The sequence below is a fragment of the Sinocyclocheilus rhinocerous genome, unplaced genomic scaffold (assembly GCF_001515625.1).
Source record: "Sinocyclocheilus rhinocerous isolate Xijiao unplaced genomic scaffold, SAMN03320098_v1.1 scaffold1724, whole genome shotgun sequence".
In the NCBI taxonomy this organism is placed as follows: domain Eukaryota; kingdom Metazoa; phylum Chordata; class Actinopteri; order Cypriniformes; family Cyprinidae; genus Sinocyclocheilus; species Sinocyclocheilus rhinocerous.
The window spans coordinates 420824-445717 of NW_015626034.1; the positions used below are offsets into that span (position 1 = coordinate 420824).

Consider the following 24894-nt stretch of genomic DNA (forward strand, 5'->3'; position numbering starts at 1 on the left):
ACAAGCACAATAAATTAATTCAATAAATAAATGAAATAATTAATAGTTAAACATGCTAAATACATTTTCTTATAATGCATCTGCAGGAAAATGTTAAACCTTATATGCTGGTCTAAGCAAGTTAAAGCTGTTTTTCCAGACTCCCATGGAAACACAGCAATTATTGTTTAAACATTTCATAGGCTATAACCTATCACAAAAATAGTACTGGCTTCATAGTTTCCAAATGTTCTGTTTCATAATAACAGGCTTTATTTGCTTAGGGCACTCACTTGAGTGAGGATGTATTTTCCAAATCCCGATTTCCACAAAGAGTCCTTACATAATAAAGTTCACCTCTCATAGACGTCAGTGAAGAGAAAGGGGCGTGGCAAAAGCGACTCAAAGTTTAAAAACAGGCGAACTATCTACATTTATCCACATCTTCGAATTAGAGCTACTGCATTCGTTCGTACATATTTGATTGTTTATTAATTTCATTATTTCGCTTTGAATACGGTGTTTAACTGTAGAGGTAGAGGTCATTTCAAGTCTCGCGATATACACATAAAATCGCGAGACCTTGTTGCTCCGCTCAGTGCTGCAAATTGGAAGTTGAAGTTGCTTGCAGGTCTTGTTTCTCCCGTTATCCTTTATTGTTTATTGTGAGTCACTAACTGCATCACGTTGTGTGATTTAAAAATAACAGCTAGTAACATTGCATGCTTATCGCCTGTTGTGGTGAACTTTTTAAACGATTGTTATTGAGGAAGTCTCGCAGTCTGTAACGTTAGTTCTGTGTCTAATTTCAGAATCTCAATCATACATGCTTGTTGTTTGATGTGAATACGGTTGCGCGGATATACTGTATATACTGAACTGTTAATAATCTCGACGGCACGAGCATGCATCTTAATGCATGCATTTGTTTGCATGCATTGCAAGTGAATTTACTTATGCATTCCGTATTTGGAACTCAGTCTGTATTCTTCAATCAGCGCAAAGTCCGAACCACCAAGGCGTGGTGGTGGACAGCCAAGATGAGTCATTTGTACAGCAGCCGACAGTTTTACAGCAGCCAAGCATGCACTTCGTCTTCTTCAAGCATGCAATTATTTCTTTCTTTGTAAAAATGGAGAGATAAGTTAAAAAAGACATTTAAGTCATTTTTATTCTTTCAACTATGTGTGCATGGATTGTAATAATATCACAGATTGCACACATCTGTGTTGCCAGTGCAACATAAACAGTGCTTAGCAACCCTATTTATTTTAATAACTGTAACTATTTGTTGGACAGGATCGCAGAACCATGCCTGAACAGAGCGGTAAGGTCCAGACGGTGCTGGGTCTGATAGAGCCCGATCAGCTGGGCCGCACCATGACCCACGAACACCTTACAATGACGTTTGAGTGCAGCCATGTTTCCCCAGCACCTGGAGACGAGGGGCTTGCCGCAGCTCCCATTGAGATGAAGCATCTTCACTGGTTGCAGCAGAATCCGTACAGCCACCATGAGAACCTGCTGTTGAATCAAGAGATCGAGGCGGTGAAGGAAGAGCTGTTGTGTTACCGTAAAGCAGGAGGAGGATCCATAGTGGAGAACACCACCACGGGCATCAACCGAAATCTGCCTGTTTTGCGGCAGCTGGCCAAAGAGACGGGTGTGCATATCATAGCTGGAGCGGGGTACTACGTGGACGTGACCCACTCTGATGAGACAAGAAAAATGACCGTTGAGAAGGTTTGTGTGTGTGCTGTAACAACTACACTGTCAGTCAAAAGTGTGGATTTTTATTTTTTTATTTTTTTTAAAGAAGTCTCTTATGCTTACCAGGGCTACATATATTTGATGAAAAATATTGTGTATAATATTGTGAAATTTAATTTAAAAAGAACTTTTCTGTTTTAAAATGTAATTTATTCCTGTGATGGCAATTTATTTGAAATAAAAATCATTTGAAGCATCATAAATATTTTTACTGTCACTTTTGATCAGTTTAATGCATTATTGTTGAATAAAATAACAAATTTATTTTTCGTTTATCTTATCCCTAACTTTGGAATGGTAGTTTTTCTTGGTTTCTACAGACATATTAAATAGCTAAAACTACTGCTTATTAATAATTAGTAAGGTAGTTGTTAGGTTTAGGTATGGGGTCAGATTAAGGGATCTAAAATATGGTCATGCAGAATAAGGCATTAAAATGTAGTTTATAAATACTAATAAACAGCCAATATGCTCATAATATGCATGCCAATAAGCAACTAGTTAATAGCGAGAAAAGGTCCTTAAAATAAAGTGTTACCAAAAATTATATTTCAAATAAATGCTGTTCTTTTGAACTTTCTATTCATCAGTGAATCCTGAAAAATAAAATGTATCACGGTTTCCACAAAAATATTGGGCAGCACAACTGTTTTCAACATTGATAATAATAAAAAATGTTTTTGAGCACCATATCAGCATATTAGAATGATTTCTGAAGGATCATATGACACTGAAGACTGGAGTAATGATGCTGAAAATTCAGCTTTGCCATCACATGAATAAATTACATTTTAAAATATATTGAAATATAAACAGTAATTTTACATTCTAATAATATTGTTTTTTTTTTGTTGTAGTTTTTAAGAAATAAATGCAGCCTTTGTGAACTTCAAAGAACTACCTTCAAAATCTTTTTTAAAAAACCACAAATCTGAATTATTATGAACTTTTGACCAGTAGTATACATTGTAAAATTGTTGATGAAACAGATGGAAATGATTTGTTCCCATTTCTCAAATGTCTCATCTTTTTTTCCTCAAGCTAACTGATATCATTGTCAATGAGGTGCTCCATGGCGCAGACGGTACAGATATCCGCTGTGGTGTGATTGGAGAGATCGGTACAAGCTGGCCAATCACAGAGAGTGAGAAGAAGGTCCTGCGAGCCACCGCTCACGCTCAGACTCAGCTCGGCTGCCCAGTTATCATCCACCCCGGACGAAACAAAGCCGCTCCTGGGGAGGCCATCCGCATTCTGCAAGAAGCAGGTGGAGATATCTCCAAAACAGTCATGTCTCATCTTGACAGGTAAGGAGACATGGGAAAACGCCTGCATAATGCATTCGAACACATTTTGTTCATCACAAATTTGATGTATTCTGAATCCTAAAGACAATCGCCAGAAGTAAAAAGCTAAATGTAGGCTATAAACGAACTACACTACGGTCATGTGACTTCAACATCACAAACACTAAGCTTCCAACAACTCTTTCAGTCTTTATTCAAAAACCATTGTATCTGAAAGTGCACTCAGCACTCTAATGTGTGTCTCCCTTATAGGAGCATATATGATCCGCGAGAATTGCTGGAGTTTGCAAAGATGGGGAGCTACCTTGAATATGACCTCTTTGGCACAGAGGTGCTGAATTACCAGTTTAACCTTGATGTTGACATGCTCAGCGACAGCCAGAGGGTTCAGACGTAAGTATCTGCGTCCAGCAAGAACGGCAGCCAATACATTACAGTAAATGGTTAATAAACATCTGCCTCTGTTTCTGGAAATCAGTAAATGATTATATGTTATAAAGATGCCAATTTGATTAATGCAGATATTTAATGAGACTATTCATTTGATGTAAAGCCAACAGATCATTGAGAGTAATTTTGTCTTGTTGCACTAGCTTGGCTTTCCTGATCAGAGAAGGTTATGAAGACAGAATCCTCATTGCCCATGATATCCACACCAAGCACCGACTGACCAAGTATGGCGGTCATGGCTTCTCCCACATCCTGAAGAATATTGTTCCCAAAATGCTGTCTCGAGGTATCACTCAGAACCAGGTGGACAAAATACTGATAGAGAATCCGAAACAATGGCTGACATTTAAATAAACCAACCGCCTTAAAAATCAATTTCCTTCCTCGAGTTAACATACCAAAAATTGATTTCTAATTTTTATTGTTTGGAACATTGTTGTACTGTTGATTTTGGTGCTAAAATCCTTACTTTGGTGAGCGTTAATTCATGTGCACTGTTAAAAATAAAGGTTTCAAAAGAGGGTTTTATAGAAACACAATAGAAGAGCCATTCTGGGTTCCCCAAAGAACCTTTCAATGAAAAAAAGAACCTTTTTTTTTTTGTGTGTGTGAAGAATATTTTAATAATCGTGCAGTGGAATGGTTTCTTCATGGAACCATTGATGCCAAGAAAAAAACCTTTATGTAAGTTGGCAAAGTTGAGACCCATAGCTCACATGTTAAGTTTAACACTAACTAGAATATTCATATCAAATATTCACCAGTCTTCAATGATCAAAGTTCTCTCACCACAAAAAAGTGGGTAAAATAAAAACATGGTTCTGAGTTGTGGAAAATAGGTGCTTTTTACTTAAGTTGACAAAGAAAATATGATTAATTAGACTAATAATGCAGCTCAGGGAATCACAACTAAGCAATAGATAATGGAAACAAGTGGAACAGTACTAGTGTATTCAAAGGTCTGATGAAATATCCTGACTGCGTTACTTACTAATTAGCCCGTGCAAAATATCTATTAATCAATCACACATTCTAATAGTTTGCAAAATGTTCTTTCTGATATTGTGTAGCTGCAAACATCTCAACCAGTTAATAATGTTGAACATACTTGACAACGACTGACTATTAGAGCTAAGGTGATTGAATGTGACCGTATGCCTAAAGTAAGACTGCTTGCTGTACACGTTTGTTCTTTGGCAAGCCTGATGTTTCACAGCGCATCTGATAATTTGAAGGCATGCGTTCTGGCAGGTCATTGGGTAGGACAGAGAGATGAGTTTCTCTGGAGCAGATGGCTGCTCACACTAGTAAAATAATGACACTGTCAGGTGCTCTGTTCCCGTGTAACAGCAAGGTAATATTACAAAACATGCCGAGTCATCCGTAAGTTACTTTTAAGAAGATGGCATGGTAATTAATCTGGCCCATTTCCTTTCATTTAAATTTTTTTTTTTTTTTGCTCCAGCATGAAAAACTGATTTCCTTTTTTAATGTATAGATATAGATATAGGACTACCATTTTACAGTCGTATATTTCGTTTAGTGCTTTTAAAGGAATAGCAAAATATTATAAACGATGACAATACTTGAAGTAATCAAGTCAAGGATATTTCATAGTTGCATTTGTTGACTATTGCACTTTTTATGTAGAGCTTTTAGTTTTATAGCAAATGTATACACGCATGCAAATCATACAATATATTTTATTCACACTTTTTTGAAGACACTGCACATACCAGACAGTGATAATATTTTTAAATGACGACATTTATATAAAACGGAACAGAACTGCGGCTTGAATGTGACAATTTGTGTATGAAGAATGAACAATTATTGAAGAAATGTAATCTGAACTATATTTCCCGGGCTAATGGCATGTGCTCTGTAACAGCCTCTTCTGATCAAAGGTAGGCACATATGGAATGGAATGATGTCAAATGATTTTCTGCTTTCACGGCTAGTTAATCTCTCAATAAATATACTGCAATCATCAGTGTTACGCTGTAAGATTTTTTTTTTTCGAAATCACAGTGATTTTTCTAAAAACTAATTTGTGTGTAGAGGATGTGTTCTCATGCTTCGATATGTATGATGATCATTCAGTAATTCCTCTGGACGTTCAGTTGTTTTGTCCTTCGCGCTGACATGGATGAGTTGTCACAAGCTTGAGGGTTAAACTTTTTTGTGACTTCACTCTGATGACGTTGTGATGTCAAAATGAGGTACATCTGAAAGTGCAGTCCATGCCACGGCTGTTAATCGGCGTAGACCATGAAGCCTGAAAATGTGCTGTATTTGTTGTTGTTTCCCCCGTGTGCTTTGCCTCCATCTAGTTTAATGTAGATCTCATCTCCAGACTCCAGGTGTAAAATCACACTGTTGCTGGCGTAGTCATAGTTCTGATCTGCATCCTGCGCTATTGCACTTGCACGCACCTACAAGAAAATGATTAGAACTTGTGTTAGATACAATTAATACTATATTAATCCCATTAAATAATTGCACATTTAGATATGACTCCATATTAATTACAACACCTTAAAATTGTCCCTATGGAAGTTAGCATTTTCTGAAGACAAGGCAACATTTTGTTGTTGTTTTTTTCCATTAACGTGGGCATTTTTTTTAAAATAAAATATTTCTGATTTCTGAAGTGCTATTGTCCTAAAGAGGACATGCTGGCTTTTTGCAATATCAGAATATTATATATGATACAGAACTTGTATAATAATTGTTGTTGTTTCCCCCATGTGCTTTGCCTCCATCTAGTTTAATGTAGATCTCATCTCCAGACTCCAGGTGTAAAATCACGCTGTTGCTGGCGTAGTCATAGTTCTGATCTGCATCCTGCGCTATTGCACTTGCACGCACCTACAAGAAAAAGATTAGAACTTGTGTTAGATACAATTAATACTATATTAATCCCATTAAATAATTGCACATTTAGATATGACTCCATATTAATTACAACACCTTAAAATTGTCCCTATGGAAGTTAGCATTTTCTGAAGACAAGGCAACATTTTGTTGTTGTTTTTTTCCATTAACGTGGGCATTTTTTTTAAAATAAAATATTTCTGATTTCTGAAGTGCTATTGTCCTAAAGAGGACATGCTGGCTTTTTGCAATATCAGAATATTATATATGATACAGAACTTGTATAATAACAATAATTATAATAATAGTTAAATATTGAATAAATATAAATGATAATATTCAAATTTTATGAAAATGTGTAATATTCCTATATTCAATCAGTCTAGTTGGTGCGTATAACTAGACTGGCATAATAAAAACATTAGACATAGACATACTAAAACACATTAACCTTTTAAAAATATTTTTCATTATATAAAAGTATTGATTATTAGAAAATATTTAAAGAAATGTTTTATTTAAAAAAATTATAATTTCTTAATTTAGAAGTAGCCTATTTAAAAATATAAGAAAAAAAAAAAAGGTTTCTTATGCATCAGTTGATGCATAGATTGATTTGTTGATTGATGAATATATAAATTGTGACAGCTGGATTTATGAGCTACCTGGTTATTCTTGCACAGATCAGCCCACATGCTGGTCCCGTCACCACCTCTCATTAATACGTGATACACGAAAAAGTAGATCCCCGGGATGGAGCAGGTGAATTTACCGCTCGAGGGGTCATAGTGATTGCCCAAGTTAGTGACCACATCGTCAAACTTCAGCACCTCGTAACCCTCATGTTGCTTCTTGAGTCCCGCGTAGAAGGCGATTTTGGGCACGGTGCTGTACGTCGCCGCGCTTATGACACCGGTGACCCCGGGCGGACCGGGTAATCCTGGTGGCCCCGGTTCTCCTATGACCCCGGGAGGACCCGGAGGTCCGGGTGGACCCGGCTGACCCCTCTGACCGATCCGTCCCGAGCGCCCTTCCTCTCCTTTCGGACCGCGAATGAAAGTTGGTGGGGACTGAACCAAGTGGTTATCTGTCGGTGCTGATGATGGAGACTTCGTTCCGTAGGGATCGCACACCATGCGGCACGCGCCGAGCATCTCGTAGCGCGGGTCGGATCCCGCCGCGCTGACCAGCACCGGGATGAGAATGACCAGTACCAGCACCATGACAACACCCAGCACGCCCGTGGCGATCACCCGCGCTCTGACGCCCAGTCTCGACAGCACCGGGCGCACCTCGCGCTGCGATTTATGCGCAATCTTGCTCGGCGCAGAAGAGACGCCAAAAACAAAAATGAACTTTCCTGCAGCTCCAGGGAAAGTCAATTAACTTTGCAATGAAGACGTTATATCATTCCCTGAACTGATGTAAACGTCACCTGAACGAAGTTCTTGTTTGTTTATAATGAAAACGAAGTTAAAGACTGGGAACACAAACAGAAGTGTGTGAGAGATGCATTACAGCCCTGCTTTCTCACCTGAGGGTGGGTAGTGAGTGGGTACGTCGTGAGAAAGACAAAGAGAGAGAGTGCGTGCGCACGTGAGCTGTATCTTTAGAAAGATGCAAAGACACAGAATGATCCAAAGTGGCCCAATATCAAGAGATTAAGTGAACTGTATACTCATGGTAATGGTATTTTTATTAAATAGTTTCTTTACAACAATAGTTTGTATGTGTGTGTGTGTGTTTGTACAGTGTGGAACCAGCATTTTTTTCTGATAATTTTATGATGATGAGCAGTAACTTTTTTCAACATTGAAAATAAGAAATTTTTCTTTAGGACCAAAAAAACATATTATTATATGATCTCTGAAGGATCTTGTGACACTGAAGTAATGGCTGCTGAAATTTCAGTTTTTCCATCACATGAATAAATTATATATTCAAATAGAAAACAGATATTTTAAATTGTAGTAATAATTCACAATATTAGTGTTTTTAATGTATTTTAGATCAAATAAATGCAGCAACGATGAAGTGCATATACATCCCCAGCATCACCATCAATATAACGCCAGGTTAACGGTGGACATGATGTTGGACAGACATTGCATTTTGGTTGAGAATGAAAATCAGGTTCACGTCAGTATTTGACGCCAATTTGACATTGACTTAACGTTGGATTTTGATTACACAACCTAAAAACAACAAATATCAACATCAGCTGACGTCAGAATCGGACATCAAATTAACTTTGACATTGACGTTGAATTGACTGCCCATGAAAGCAACACACAACAAGAGCCAAAACTGTCACCGGTGTAAATTGTTATTCTGCTCAGTAATAGAGTCTCCGAAAGTCTCTCTTTACCCATAAATCAGCTAGAGAAATATAATCAATTGCACCAATTCAGAGTGATAAAGCACCTCAAAAATGTCCACACATTGTCATCTTAGACACTAATATCAATGACTCAAAATTAAGTTCTCAGCACCTCATCAAACTGAAGGACATCGGTGAGATTTGCATATTCAGTCACTAAATTAAAGGGATAGTTCACCCAAAAAATTTAATTCAGTCATTGTTTACTCTCTACATGTTCCAAACCTGTATGAGTTTCTTCTATTGAATGCAAAAGAAGATATTTTGAAGAATGTTGGTAACCAAACAGTTACCACTGACTTCCCCCCCCCCTTATTATTAAAGTCAATGACTATCTTCATCTGTAAGGTTACCAACATTCTTCAGAACTTCTTTTTCTCAACAGAAAACAGACATTCATACAGGTTTAGAACAAATTGATGACAGAATAAACTGTGTTTAAAGAACTAGTCTGACCAACTAGCAGTTAGTCGAGAGGTAATCACTCTTACTTTTTGGATTCAAATTAGACCAGACTATATTTTATGTAACTCGCTTAAAAGGTTAAAACCAATTTAAAAAATGAGTATCTTGTAAGACTAATCTAAGCAGTTTATGCAACCAACCACAGGTATTTGTGAATGAGAGATAGGTCTGCAGCTTAATGAAGATTGTTATACTGCATAAAAAAACACCCCTCCATGAGGAAGCGCTAACCTGTGAAATTTCAAAGGGTGAATTAAAACAACATGATCTTCATTCTATCACCTTAAAGGCAGGGTATGTGATTTTTCAAAAACGCTTTAGAAAACTGATTCGGGCCGAATCGCAAAACAACTTGTAGCCAATCAGCAATAAGGGGCGTGTCTACTCGTGATGTGGAGGAGAACGCGTTCAGTGCATGGGAAGGACATGAGCCGAGCGACAGAAAGAAAGAGATGGCGGATAAAAAACAAAAGAGGAAAACGTCTGCGGAACGATAAGGCAAGAAGTAGGACCCGTGTAAATATCGGATCAGCTTACCAGCGCTGGAGAGAACTCAAGGAGCGGAGGCCTGCGATCGGACGCCGAGGTTGCTTTGTTTCTTCTCAATAGGTGAGTAACACCGTGTCTACAACAACTAAAGTCTGCCTACACTGGACGCGAGAAAGAGGTCAAACGACCGTTGAAAACCATTTGAAATCGGTGTCAGCACGTCATAAATAGAACCCGGCAGCAGTTTTCTGTAGGGGATTTGTTGCGCCGCGCCGCTCACGTCCGTAGACACGGTGTAACATTGGTTTTGCTTTGTTTCACAGAACTAATCGTTGCCTGGGTTGCGTACGTATATGTGGGGCAGAGCTATCAAAATAGGGGCAAGACCCTTTTGGGGTAGGGGCATGTTTGTTTTGGTGATTTCAAATATCAACATTGGCTACCAGAAATCACTTACTCTGCCTTTAACTTTTACTAGAGCATTTATGTTATAAAGAGCATAGGTGGGGACCATGATATTCACCAAATGTGTTCTCACTCGTGCCATATCTCATATAAAGAAGCATCATGCATTTGCATAAGAAGCTCACTGCTTCAATCACACCTCCTGCACTGTATGTACACAGACAGACACAGATGCACCAGTGCACACACCCTCTCTGAGTCAATGAGCACTTGTGTCCTGCCTTGTCCTCTCCAGCTGGCTCTTACTCAGCGTGATTGGACCGTTACTGATAATCATGAGTCACATGCCATCTTCATGTGCACAGCAGTGCTCCAACAAACAAAAAACATGAAACAACTTTTTCCCCCCATAATGTTTCACATTACTATTGTGAAATATATCTAAATGCATAGGACAAAGCAAAGCAGCTGTTCAATAAACAATGCTCTAACATCTTTGCATGAAAATGAACAAATGAAAACGAAAAGATTGCACAAGATTATGCAATTGTTTGGTCACTGAAAAGACAGAAACAGTGCAGAGCTCTCTCTATGTTTCTGACATTTGCACAGTTGAGCACTTCTGCTTCTTGAACCATAATCAAGCTTTTTTGAGCTATAATAATAATAGGCAAGACTAAGGTGGCTGTGGCAAGGAAAAAATTCCACAAGATGGTAGGTATTGGATAGTCTCACATAGCCAGACCTTTGACCGACGGCACAAAGTCTGGTCTCTATACACTGTCAAAATTATTTAGCCAAGTTTTAAGTAAAGCAAAGATTACTGGAGTATGTTTCATGCTATTTCAGTCTCTCTACTTCAAAACTTGATGTTTAATAAGTGTTAATTGTCATTTCTTTGTAATTCTTTGTGAAATTGAAATTTCTAAATGGAAATACTCAAAAAAGTAGAACAATATGCATTAAAAACACAAGAAAATGAACTGATACTAGATTGCTCCTGATTTCAAGGAAGTAACAGACCATTAAAGTCCAGGTGATGGCATGAAGTCAAGAAAAATAATCTGTTCCTATATAAAGTAAATGACATAGACTTGGAATATAGTGCAATATTCATTACATGGAAAGAACTTTTGAGTGCCATGAAAAAAGAAAAATCACATGGGTTTATGCCTGTAAATGGGGTGTATTACTCTGCAGATGCTTTTTTTCTCCATCATGTTTCCAAATGAACTCAAACAACGAGCTTCACAAGCCATGATCTCTGTCTCTTCTTGCTCTGTGACTAATTGTTTCTATTGTGGTCTTTGTTAAGTTTGTCACTCGGCAGGTCTGTGGCACCAGGCCTGAGCCAGAATGGAGAAAGCAGATGAACAGAAAGGAAGAGTAGGTGCGACCACACCATCACCCCCTCAAAGTATGGCCTCTTACTGCGCTGCCACTCACTCCTGCCGAGGGATGATTAACTATACTTATGTAACCAGCCCATTCTTGACTTACTTTAGAACATTCACACACCCTATGCAAGCCTCTTTACGGATTCTTCAAATGATAGTTTGTAACCACTAGACATGACGTTTACATGACAAAGATGTATTAAAAACGGAATCTTTGCATTTTTGAAAAGTTTCACGTACAGACAACAACATTGTCAAAACGATCCCCATTCACACAGATCTGCGAAAATTACTAAAATGCTGTAATATGAATGCCAGACCAGTAGTTGGCGATGTGATGTTGTAAAGAAACACTACGTGCCTGCGCTCAAGAATGAACAAGTAAGATGCAAATTTGCATTTAATCTTTCAAACAAAAATCTGCATTTTGACCACACGAATTAGCATTTTGTAGGTTCCCCTTCATGCTGCCAAAACTACTCTGATGCATCAAGGTTTGGACCAGAGATTGTCTTACTATTGGGAGATGAGAGGGTCTGTATTACTTACTATTGGAGAAAACGTAACGGTCAACTTGGATCACATGTGCCTTACTAACCAATCATATTACAGCCTTGACGTCATTGAATTTCAGAGTTGTGCGTCACTCAATTGCCGTTTACGGATACCATAGGAATGAATGAGAAGTGCCGTAAACTGAATCCCACCTGTCGCAAAAAATCTGTGACTTCTCTTATAAAATGGCATTTTTTCGATGTAAACTCTAAAAATAGTTCAATCCAAATGTACTGTTTAGTGTAAAACATGTTGAAGATTAGCAGATAGGCTGTCGATTCATTAAATGATAAGCCGTTTCCTCTAAAAACATTTTTTCGATGTAAACTCTAAAAATAGTTCAATCCAAATGTACTGTTTAGTGTAAAACATGTTGAAGATTAGCAGATAGGCTGTTGATTCATTAAATGATAAGCTGTTTCCTCTAAAAAGCTGTTTATTCCGCATAGTGAAGCCTCTCCTCCACTGACATCCATTCAAAAGAAAGCGGCCTCTGGTCTCCTTTCCCACGTACTGCCAGACCAGAAGCGTTAGCATTAGCCATTACGCTTTTTCGGCTAAAGGTTGCAGGCTTGCCTTCTAGTGGCTTTGTTTGGACTCCAAAAGACCTCTGAACGTGTCTTATGGTATCTGGTTCTGAGACATTAGCAGCAGATCCTTTAAGTCATGCAAGTTCTGAGGTTGGGGCCTCCATGTATCGGATCTGTTGGTCCAGCACAAAATGCTTAATCAGATTGCAGTCGGGGTAATTTGGAGAATTTGACAACAGCTTGAACTCGTCATGTTCTTTAAACCATTCCTGAACCATTTTTGCAATGTGGCAGGGTGCATGCTGAAAGAGGCCACTGCCATCAGGGAACACCCTTGCCATGGTCTGCAACAATCGGCAGGTTGTACATGTCAAAGTAACATCCACATGAATACCAGGACCATTTTTAACACTTCCAACACGTGAAATTCAAGAACTGACTTCACTTGCTGCCTAATTTACACCATTTGAAGTGTTACTCACTTCACTTTTGAGTGTTTTTAATGTTTTGGTTGATCAGTGTATAATCAGGTGTTCAAAATAAAACATCACAAACAAAATAATTTAAATAAAACAAAGTTTCGAAATTGAAGTGTATAATAATTGAGTAGTGTACATTTCCAGAATCATGTTGTGTACCTGAAGAAATTGCGGGACCACAGGTTGTACCACAGTTTGCGAATCACTGTTCTAGAGGAAAAAGTTCTTTGAGTTTCCACCAACATGAAGGTGAGTAGAATTTTCAGTAACACTTTAGTATAGGGAACAGTTCTCATTATCAACAAGTTGCTTATTAGCATGCCTATTATTATTAACATATTGGCTGTTTATTAGTAAGTATAAAGCACATATTCTGCATGACAATATTCTACATCCTTAACCTAAACTTAACAACTACCTTACTAATTATTAATAAGCAGCAAATTAGTAGTTTATTGAGACAAAATCGTAGTTAATGGTTTGTTAATAACGAGAATTGGACCTTAAAATAAAGTGTGACCGAATTTTCAGTTTAACACAAGTTAGAACTCAAATGAACTGATTTTAATAACTCAATTTATGTTTCACAACAAAGGTCCTACACGCTTAGTTGCACTAAACTTAATTTGCCTTGTTGCTTTGTAAAGCATTCGAAAGGGCTTAATGATTATTCTCTCCTTTTAATTACAAGTGAAACTGAAGCAAACATCCGTGAGTTTGTTGACAGAGACATATGGGCTGCAGAGAGTGTTTCGGCACAATCGACGAATCTTTGAGTTCACCAATTTTGATCAATAGATCTAGTCTAGTATTGATCAATTACTCTGTACACTCCCGAGACAGCAGGGAGGCAAAGTATTGGATAACCTTGATAAGAAAGAGATTTATCACCATCACCATGGCAACTCTGATCATTTTCAATTTCATTAGCATTTTTAGCATCTACATATTCCTCCATCCACGTTTTTTCACAAGTGGGCATGTTACTGAAGACCAAACTTTGGTGAACTGTGAAATACCATGGCCTCAAATGTATTTATGCCATTTTGGATACTTAAATCACATGTAAAAATCCACAATCAACCCTAACCCTATTTCTCATAACTACATTTTCTAAGCCATTTTTTTAACCAACTTGTTCCAAGGTTATTTTTAGTGGACATATGAAGTCAGTTCTTTTAGGTGTTCAAGCAACCACATGGTGAAATTAATCACATTAACTAATGAACATGACCAGTGTTGGGGGTGATGCATTACAAGTTACATAATCAGATTACTTTTTTCAAGTAACTAGTAAAGTAATGCATTACTTTTAACAGGAGAATAGCAAGAGATTAACAAGAAAATATCTTACTTTTCCAAATAAGTAACGCAAGTTACTTTGTTTTCCTATTTATTCATTGCAGAGACAGAGGCATTTTCTTCAGCCTGAGGCTTATTAATTTCTCTTTTGGTGTGAAAGGGCCTTTACAGTTGCCAAAAATATAACTTTTGGGATTTCTGTTATTAAAAATAAATAAGCAAGCCCAGCCCATGTGAAAAAAAGTAACGCTAAAGTAATGTAATGCATTACTTCCCATAAAAAAGTAACTAAGTAACGGAAATAGTTTTTTTTATTGAGTAATGCAATATTGTAATGCATTACTTTTAAAAGTAACTTTCCCCAACACTGAACATGAGCCACTAACGTTTGACTACCAAAGTGCCACAACAGATATTTAACATCAATTTATTTACTTGCTTTCTTTTTTTGCAACTTTTTGAAAAGATTGATTGTGCTATAGTTCTTTTTTTATATTTTCTTATGTAATGAAATCGCTTTCATACCTTGTTAATTGTGGTTTAAGTGTCCAAGTTCCGATTACTATTCTGAATGGCTCAGGATTTTCGTTCTGAAATAAGCCACTTTTGAAATCAATAAAACTAATCTTGATTGAGGAGTTTCTCTTTCTAACATGGCTTTCAGATGCAGCAAAAGCAGATAAAGTTGTCATTATCAACAACTTGCTCCAAGATGCAGTCAGTGTTGTATCTATAGCCACTGGAGTTGTTTGTGCTTATGTAATGGGTGAACATGCTCAGAGACCCTACTGGGTGTTAGCTGTTCAGGACTGGCACACGTTCACACCATGTCTCTCTCCTTCTGCTGTCCGTGACAGAGGGGAAGCATTACTAATCTGCCACAAACAGAGCAACAGAGGCTCTCAGAGATGAGGGTCAGAGGATATATAGAAAAACATGTATAGAGACAGAGCGAGAGGATGAGAGAGAAAATAAACTAGCATATAAATGAGCATGTAAAGCCACTTTTGTTCTGCTGTGACAATGAGTGGGTCTTCTCCATACTATCGTGCCTTGCATGGGTGAAATTTCCATGACAAAGTCTAAGCCCAAGCTTTGACTAAATCGCAATGCAGTACACATTTATTTGCGTCTAGGATCTGAAAAAAATTCTGGAAACCAATCCATGTTATTCATGAGATTTCAAAATGCACGTGGTGCATCATTCGGAGCACAGCCATCCTGATATTTAGGCAGTGAAGATCAATGGGAAACTTGTGAGAAGCTTGCCTCAAATTGCAATGTGAGTTTGAAAGGGAAAATACTCAAGTGTTAGGCTGAGGTACAAGCTTTGAAAACCTCTGAACAATAGAGCTACTGATTGCCTTTTGTCTTTCGTGACTGCATATTGGAGGGTTTGTTCTCATAATGGCAAGAGCCTGACTAAATGCATGTCTTAATTGTAATGTTTAAAGGAACCACGCTGAGAATGGGAATGAAAGCAAAGAGAGTGACTAAAAGGTGAGAAAGCATGAACGATGGAGGTTGAGGCAGCGTCTGGAATATAAAACAAAATTTTTGAAGTGTTTATACATTGTTCCACTGGTTTGAAATGATATTGGTTAGACACACTTACAACCGTGCACGTAAGTGCTACACATTTCCTCTCTTATACAATTTAGTACTCAATGAAAATTAGAGAATATGATGCAATTGCTATTAATTGTGCTGGTAAAGACTGATGTATATTTCAATACACACATCTATTGTAATATGAAATAGGCTTGCATCAGGGACCCCTTACAGGGGAAAACATTTTCTAAGAACCCTTTCATAATAATTGCAACAGTGATTAAGCATATGTAATCAAATTAAAATGTAACGATTCCTATTATTTTTTGTTAAACGCAGGGCTGCACAACATAGGTTTACGGTTAAAATTAAAACATGGAAGACAATTTGTGTGATCATTTCTTTAAAATAAAGTTTTATTATTAGTAGTTTAGTTATAGTAGTAATAGTATTAATAATAATAATAATAATAATAATGAGAAGTGAGAAGTACATTCTACTGAACAATACTAAAGTTAAACCAAACTTTTATTTTGATGGGTTGTCATGTATATTATATGACAATAGTTTGATGAAATGGAGAAATGCTGGTGAAGTGACTAAGATCATCTCTGGAGATGAAGTTCGTGTGTTCATGTCCTTATATAGTGAGAGAGTATGTGTAGACGAAACTGCACATCTGTGGCACCCATTGTCACGTGTATGGTCAGCTTTTCTGTTTCAGTGTTTCCTTGTTCTGTTTTTCTTGTGACCTGATCCTTTGTTTCCATAGCTCCTGATTAGCTTTCTTTGATTACTCCCGGCAAGTATATATAGCCCCTCAGTTTCTTCCCTTCCTCCCTATTTCTTCATTTCTTTGTCTTGCATTGATGTTGTAATGTTGGTTGTAGTTTAGATCACTGTTCTGGTTTCATTTGGGTTCCTTTTCATCTTGTATTTTTGGAATTTACTATACAGCTGGTCTGTGACACCTATTTACACACAGACACAGAACATGCAGACTTCATGCAGATTTCATTTTTATGACCGGATTTTGTGATTCCATCCACTTTTTGCATTTTCTGACTTGTGGAAATCATAGGACCCTAAAATTATTTTGCGGACCCCCTGGGTATGGGTCAGTGGCCCCACTTTGAGAACCCCTGATCTATATCATCTCTACATATCTACAGTGGTGTGAAAAAGTGTTGGCCCCCTTCCTGATTTCTTATTTTTTTGCATGTTTGTCACACTTTAATGTTTCAGATCATCAAACAAATTTAAAGGGCCCAAAAGTGAGGTCACTACCAATAATGACTTTAACAGGACTGACAATGGTATTGTCAGGTATTCTGCTGCTTTGTGAATGTGGTCCGTTTATAGTGGACCGAATTCACAATATTCAGTAGCCAAGGACATTTGCTGAGATTTTGTTAGAATATCTAATGTAGGATCTCTGTCTCAAACAGACCCAAATAAACTATGGATTCACCACGTGAACTATTGAACAGACATTCCAGAAGAATCAAGGTTCCCCCTCCTAACTGTTTGCGAGTCGTAAAACAGATACATGGTCAGCCCGGGGTGCCCAATTGTCTCGAGCAGTTATTGTCCCACTCTGCTTATCTTCTCAAGAGACTTCGAAAGCAGTGATAGACTTAATCCAATCAAAAGAAGAAGACAACCCCTCTTGTTTTAGAACATGTCAGCACAAATGGTTGATTGTCCCCTGCTGACCAAGCTTTGCTCACACCCATGTACAACACAGGAAGAGAGTGATTTAGCAAACAAGCTCCAGGCCTGCAAAAACAACGGATCTAAGGAACAGTGATAACGTTTAACTCGGGCAACAGATGGCCCATGATACCCATGACCAGCTTCAGCATAAATTAATAAGCGAATCAACAAAAGAGACAGATTTACATTGACACGTCCGAGCGGGAAGATCAGCAGACCTACACTGCGTGACTTTAGTGACCTCAGAAAATTCTTCCTTTCCTCCCTATTCCAGAAAACCATGCTCTTTTGCAGACAAAGAAACACAGAAACTTACACAGACAATTTCAAAAGACAATCATTTAAAGTATTGCCACTAGGGCAACTTTATCCACGAATAATGTGTTTTGTGCCTTTCTATGATCGATGTGCTTATTGTAACCTATGGAGTATAATCAATGTTTTATAACCCCTTTCAGCAGCTAAAGCTATTAATATGTGTGTAAATATGTGACGTTTGGTGTTAAAGGAATGGTCGCAATAATTGCGGAACATTGAAATGAATTAAATGGTAATATTCGGTATCATGCGCATGTCACAACACTTTATAGAAGTATCAACAAAATCTTCTAGGACATTTTCTCCACGTGATGAATTGAACAGCATGATAATTTATGCACGAAAAGGACCCGTACGGGGCGTGGCTACGCCCTGCAGCCAATATCTGATTGGAACAATGATCTGTGGGACGGACTCAGTCGGCCCGCTTAAAACCCAATGTCACAAACTGATTCAGCACTCTTTTGCCTTCGTGTTGATCAAGCTCCTACTCACGCTCACCATCACGCGATCGGGTCATCCAGAACCCAAACACTCCGTTGAAACTTCGTGACTGCCGAAATCTTCGAAGTCTAAAGCCAAGCAAAGAAACTCTCAGAAGAACTTCAAGCATCACTCTCCGTACCTAAGGCAACCGACTTCCGAAGCTGCTACGTCACAAGGCAAACCTCCGTGATGAAGCGTTTTCAGAGCTACGCCGAGCCAAAGATCTGTCTCTTCGAGCAAACATCTAATACCATCGGCCGTCCTATGGCTGCTATGGTTGCCACAGAGAGACATCTGTGGCTTAACCTCATGGGCATCAAGGACAAGTTGTTCCTCCTTGATGCCCCCATGTTGCCTTCCGGCCTATTTGGCAACTCCATAAATACTGTGGTCAGTAGGTTCCGGGAGGCCAAGAGACACACAGAAGCTTTTGATAAGTTTCTCCCCCGCCTTGCTCAGGCGTCGGTGCTGTCAGCCACCCAGCCTCGATCCAGTCTGGTTCCTTTGCAGTAAGAGACACAAAAGCAGAGCATGGTGAGTTATGCGACCCCTCATAGGGACTGGGGAGCGGCTTGCCGCTGTCAGCAGCCCAGTAAGAGGCCAGACCTGAGGACGATCATTTGATCTAAGAAGAAGTCCTGAGGGTGATGCGCCCAGGACCATGGGGGTGTGTCCCTTTGGAGAGGGGCGCAAGAAATTCCAACAGAGAGTAAGGTCTCCTTCCCAGGACCTTCAGGGGACTGCTGGACAAACTCCACCCCCACTGGTGTTTCGGGGAGCAGGGGTCTCCATCGAAATGTTACATGTTCGGTTGCCTCCTGCCACGTTTCAGGACACAAACATCTAACATCCCCCCAGCAAAGCGAAGTGTCAAAACTAGTGCCCCTTTCAGAGAAACTGGCAGCGTGGAAGCTACTGCCAAATATCTCTCCATGGGTCCAAAGGACTGTAGAGAAAGGCTACAGTTGTTGACACAGGAATTGCAATTGGAATTGGTTCTCAAGAAAGATGGGGGGTTACGTCCAATTTTAGATCTTCGTGGGTTCAACCGCTACCTCAGAACATACAAGTTCAAAATGCTGACAATAAAAATGATTGTTTCTCAGATCCAATTGGGGGATTAGTTTGTGACAATTGATCTCAAGGATGCATACTTTCACATAGAAATTTTGCCACAACACAGGATGTTCCTGAGGTTCACTTTCGGGGGCGAAGCATGGGTTCTTCCATTCGGCCTAGTCTCGTCATCCCTCACATACACAAAATGCATGGATGCAGCACTGGCTCCTCTGTGACTTCAGGGCATCCGCATTTTAAATTACATAGACAACTGGCTGAATTTGGCCCAGTCTCAAGAGCTTGTGCTTTGACATCGGGATGTCATCCTAGCTTACCTCGAATCTCTGGGGTTGAGACTCAACGCCAAGAAAAGCATTCTCTCTCCTGCCCAGAGGAAAACGTATTTGGGGGTTGTATGGGATGTGTCCTGCACATGTCGAACCCATTCTAAACACCCTAAAGAATATCAAGCTAGGCCAGAAAGTTACTGTCCACTACTTTCAAAGGGGTCTAGGTCTCATGGCAGCTGCATTCACAGTGATACCTTTTGGGCCTCCTGCACATGAGACTGTTTCAGTTGTGGCTCAGAGCCAGGGGATTTCATCCAAGGGCCAATCCCTAGAGGCAGATAAGGGTTACGCGCCAGGGGCTTCATATACTTGCTATGTGCCTGAACAGGCTAGTGCAGCAGGTTCTGCTTTGGGCACAGGACAAGTTCCTGTCCCTGAGGGTGATTTACATTCCGGGGCTTATTAGGGCTGCGCGATTCATCGAATGCGATTGTCATGCGTGTCTTGTCAGTAAAACAGGTTCTGTGATCAGTAGTAAATCTCCATCACATGCTTTTAGATGGAGCAGCATTTACTACACAGAGTTCACTGACAAGCTATGCAAAAAAAAACGCAGACGATATAATCGCACGGTAACGTCATAACATCAGTCGAGTGTTTTAAATAAATCCGTCTGTGAGATGATGTGGCTTCTTACACAGAATAAGGCATGCATCATATTTCATATTATTCTAAGCCGTGATAAAGGCTATGTTGATTAGCATTGCATTATTATATACTTTATTATAATGAATATTATAATAATAATTATAATAAGAACTCAGATAAACCATATATTGTCGTAGTCCTGTTTATTAGTCATGTTGAATCAATGAAAGCAGTTAAATCTTCTGTTTATTCCTGGATTTCTTCTGCGGGGCGTATTTGGAGTTTCCATGTGAGAGCGCCCTCTGGCGTTCGGATGGAGATTTACTACTGATCACTGAACCGTGCTTCACTGACAAGATGCGCTTGACAATCACAGCTTTTGCCTAATCACGATTGTGATTTCATTTCGATTTATCGTGCAGCCCTAGGGCATATAAATGTGGGAGATGACTTGGTATCCAGACAAGCTGTGACACAAGGGGAATGTAAACTCCGCCCGAAGTAGTCAAATTTGGGAAAGATTTTAAGCAGAGGTGGAGCTCTTTGCTTCACAGGAAACATCACAGGGTTTCGCGTCTTACTGATAGTGCCCCGTTGGCTGACCAAAGTGTGGTTCTCAGATCTAATGTCCCTCCTCGATGGCTCGCCGTGGGCCATTCCGGTCAGAAGAGATCTGCTATCTCAGGCAAAGGGTCAGTATTTCATCCCCGACCCCAGCTCTAGAACCTTCATGTCTGGCCCCTGAGGGAGACCAACTAAGAGATGCTGGGCTTCCAGCTGATGTAGTACATACTATACTAAGTGCTAGGGCTCCCTGCACTAAAAGATGTTATGCCCTCGGATGTAGGCAGAGGCGGACAAAGTATTCAACTCCATTACTTGAGTGAAAGTACAGATACTGCTGGTCAAATATTCCGTCGCCACGGATTGTTTTTTTTTCTCCTACAGGTGACATCCCAGGCTCCGTAGATTACTGATAAACTGTCTGAAAAAAAGAAAGTCATGTTTTAGAGAAGAAAAAAATCACCCACTGACTTTCAAAGCTGCTACATAGTAACGACTTTCTACTTCGAGGACCTTGATAGAAATGTAGTGGAGTGAAAAGTACAATATTTGTCTTTCAAATGTAGTGAAGTTAAAGTCATAAGTTCCCAGAAAAAATAATACTCAAGTAAAGTACACTTTTTGAATATCTGTACTTAGTTACTGTCCGCCTCTGGATGTAGGGCTGTGTATTGGCAAGAATCTGGTCATACGATACACATCACGATACAGGGGTTGCGATACGATATGTTGCGATACATTACGATACTGTAAGCAAGACACTATATATGGGGATATTTCTTATTTTAGGAATAGGACATAATTTTAGGAAAGCTGCCATTAAGAACACACCACCATATGCAAACCTTAGCAAAAGAAAAAATAATAATAATTGAACCAGAACACAGTGGGATCTGCATTTGTATTAATCAGTCCCAGTAACATTAAACGTTATTGAACCACTTTTTTGTGCAGTACGAGTAAAGTGGGAAAAAATAAAGTGCTTTCAGGATTCTTTAGTTAAATTAAATGTATAAAATGTAAGCTGTTATAAACAGACCATATATATTTTTAGACCCCGCTTTAAAGGTTCACAGTATAAGTCTACAATTGTAACATACAATGTCATAACATTTTGATCTGAACAAAATAATTACATCTGCTTAAAATCAATGAAAAAATAAAGTGTTTGCAGGATTCTGAAAAACAAAACAAAACAGAGAATGTTGTTGAATATTCTCAGAACCTTTTAACTTGGATTCCACAGGTTTTCCAGTTTGTATTTATGTTCCACATGGAATCGCACGGGACGCGGAAAGTGGTGGAATCACCACGCGGCTGCTGCTTTCTCTCATAGTAGAAGCGTTTCTCTCATAGTAGAAGCTGTCACTGTTTAATCTTGAATCTTGTATGATATATATATATATAGCGTTTTTGAGAATCGTTAAAAAATTTCCAAACAAAATATCATGATGCTCACGTATATCGATATTTTCTTACACCCCTACTCAGATGGCACATTTTCGAAAGTTGGTGTATGACACACCATGCAGACCAAGTTCACTGCCAGGTTGTTTCAGTGCTGGAGTTCCTGCAAGAAAAGCTGTCCCCAGGCACATGTCCTGGTACTCTCAGGTTCTATGTGGCCGCCATTTCAGCTTGCCACGCTCTGATTGACAGGGTCTCCGTGGGAAAGCACCCTTTAGTCGCCAGCTTCATTTGTGGAGCTAAGCAGTTGAGGCTGCCCACCATAGCAACAGTTCCTTTGTGGGACTTATGGCGCTTTTCCACTGTATGGTACGGCACGGTGCGGCTCGGTACGGTTCACTTTTGGGGGGGTTTCCACTGGGTACAGTACCTGGTACCTGGTACTTTTTTTAGTACCACCTCGGTTGGGGTTCCAAGCGAACCGTACCGTTACCAAAACGTGACGTGTAAACTCTGCTGATCACGTATTGGCCGGAGAGAATCGTCACTACCTGCATCACTGAACTTGTGACACAAACACAAAAGAACCGCTAGATTTAAATCAGCACAGCCAGCGAAGGATCAAACGCAACTGTTTTGAACGAGCGCACCTTTTTTTAACAACCAAAAAGTGGCTGTTCCCCCTGTTGAGGAAGTACAGACGTTCCTCTCGTTGATAGCAGAGGAGCAGATCCAGCGAGAGCTTGATGGGGCGACGCGGAATGAAACATTTTTTTAGGAGTCGCGGCAGTAGAGGCGGCGCAACTATAACGACATGTGGATAATCCCGCCCACTCTAAAGCGGTACTAAACTGCAGTGGAAACGCAAACCGAGCCAAACCGAGCCGTACTGAGCCGAGTTGTACCACGCAGTGGAAAGCGCCATTAGCTAGCTATAGTGCACTAGGTCTGGTTGGGACCCTTTTGAACCACAAGAGTCAGTGCCTGTCTGACTCTAAAGATGGTCTTTCTTATGGCTATTATTACATGACAATTCTCTGAAGAGAACTGAGGATTTGCAGGCTCTGTCAGTCTCACCATCCTGCTTAGACTTTGCCCCTGGGCTGGTCAAAGATATTTTGCATCCTCACCCTAATTATCTTCCGAAAGTTCCATTCTCAACTATACATTCGGTCATTATTGAAGCCTTCTGCCCTCCGCCGTTCACGGCACCAGAGCAAGAAAGACTTCACTTACTATGTCCAGTACGTGCTCTTCAGATTTATGTCCAGATTTAAGTCGGAGCAGCTATTCATATGCGATGGGGGCTGCAACCGGGGGGCGGCTGCCACTAGACAAATAATGTCCCATTGGGTGAGGGATGCTATTGTCCTAGCCTACGAGGCGCGCAGTCAAGCTTCTCCTCTAGGAGTTAGGGCCCATTCAACCAGGGGGTTGCATTCTCTAAGGCTATAGCAGTGCGGCAGCGTTGGTATTCTCATTCCCATGTGCGTTGTTAAAATGCAACATTGAGAGTAGCTTTTGATAAGGAACATCTCAGGTTACTTGACTGTAACCCTGTTCCCTGAAAAAGCAGGAACAAGATGCTGTACCTCAATGGCACTGTAGGTGTGCCTGGACATCTCTTCAGACAAAGGTATAACCTGAAGGTGTGTCCGTTTAATGTCTATTTATAACCCCTCAGGTGCACGCAATCCAATAACTTCACCGACCAAGGTTATTTAAACCAATTCTTGGCATGTTTGACACATAAGCTTCACAACCGGCCAAACAAAGAATGTTCTCATATGCGTCATTGAAACGCAGCATCTCGTTCCTGCTTTTTCAGGGGACAGGGTTACAGTCAAGTACCCCAAGACGTTTTTGAACAAATTGTTTGGGTGAATGATTCAGTGTGTCCGAAATATAATACTCTCTGAGTAGGTACTCCTTTTGAACAATTTATTACTTCACAACTGTAAAAAACTACATTCTATACTGTATGAATGCAATCCTGACATACTTCATTTGTCATTTTGCCATGTGACCTACCAGTGTCAGTCACTTCACAGCCATTCATTCTCTCCTGTGTAAAGTGTCCATTGGATGCACACTTCAGAATCTCGCCCGGATTGTCGCCACCTACTGGCAGAACAATTTAACCTGCAGAAAGAGTCGCTAAAAATCCCACTGTAATGCACTACAGAACAAAGACTCACAGCCTTTCTGGACACACAAACAGATTAGCAGAGTGATACAAACAGTGAAAATTCTTAGTGGTTTTGGAATTCCAATCAAATTCAATATACTCTACTGTTCAAGCATTTTGAATCAGTACAATTATTTTTATGTTTTTACAATAAGTCTCTTCTGCTTACCAAGGCTGAATTTATTTGATCCAGAATACAGCAAAAACAGTAATACTGTGAAATATTACTGATTCTTTGATCAATAGAAAGTTCAAAAGAACAGTGGCTAAAAAAGAAAGCTA

At 39.5% G+C, this 24894-nt stretch overlaps 2 protein-coding genes across 5 annotated transcripts; one reads left to right on the forward strand and one right to left on the reverse strand.

Annotated features, from left to right (window-relative positions):
• The first annotated feature begins 356 nt into the window (after positions 1 to 356).
• On the forward strand, positions 357 to 5496 carry LOC107708560 (phosphotriesterase-related protein). 4 transcript variants are annotated; one of them, XM_016512848.1, is made up of 5 exons: positions 357 to 434; positions 1277 to 1722; positions 2791 to 3056; positions 3309 to 3449; positions 3650 to 5496. In XM_016512848.1, the coding sequence occupies exons 2-5, from the start codon at positions 1291 to 1293 to the stop codon at positions 3858 to 3860; spliced, it is 1050 nt and encodes a 349-aa protein (XP_016368334.1). In that variant the 5' UTR covers positions 357 to 434; positions 1277 to 1290; the 3' UTR covers positions 3861 to 5496. The 4 variants fall into 4 exon arrangements, with proteins under 4 accessions (XP_016368334.1, XP_016368313.1, XP_016368318.1 ...); XM_016512827.1 differs by lacking the exon at positions 357 to 434 and adding an exon at positions 518 to 610 and having other exon boundaries at positions 1279 to 1722; XM_016512832.1 differs by lacking the exon at positions 357 to 434 and adding an exon at positions 542 to 625 and having other exon boundaries at positions 1279 to 1722.
• On the reverse strand, positions 4113 to 7749 carry LOC107708591 (complement C1q-like protein 3). The gene is made up of 2 exons (XM_016512858.1): positions 7049 to 7749; positions 4113 to 5941 (listed from the first exon to the last, which is right to left on the reverse strand). Exons 1-2 carry the CDS (start codon positions 7604 to 7606, stop codon positions 5762 to 5764), a joined length of 738 nt encoding a protein of 245 aa, XP_016368344.1. The 5' UTR covers positions 7607 to 7749; the 3' UTR covers positions 4113 to 5761.
• Positions 7750 to 24894: the final 17145 nt, after the last annotated feature.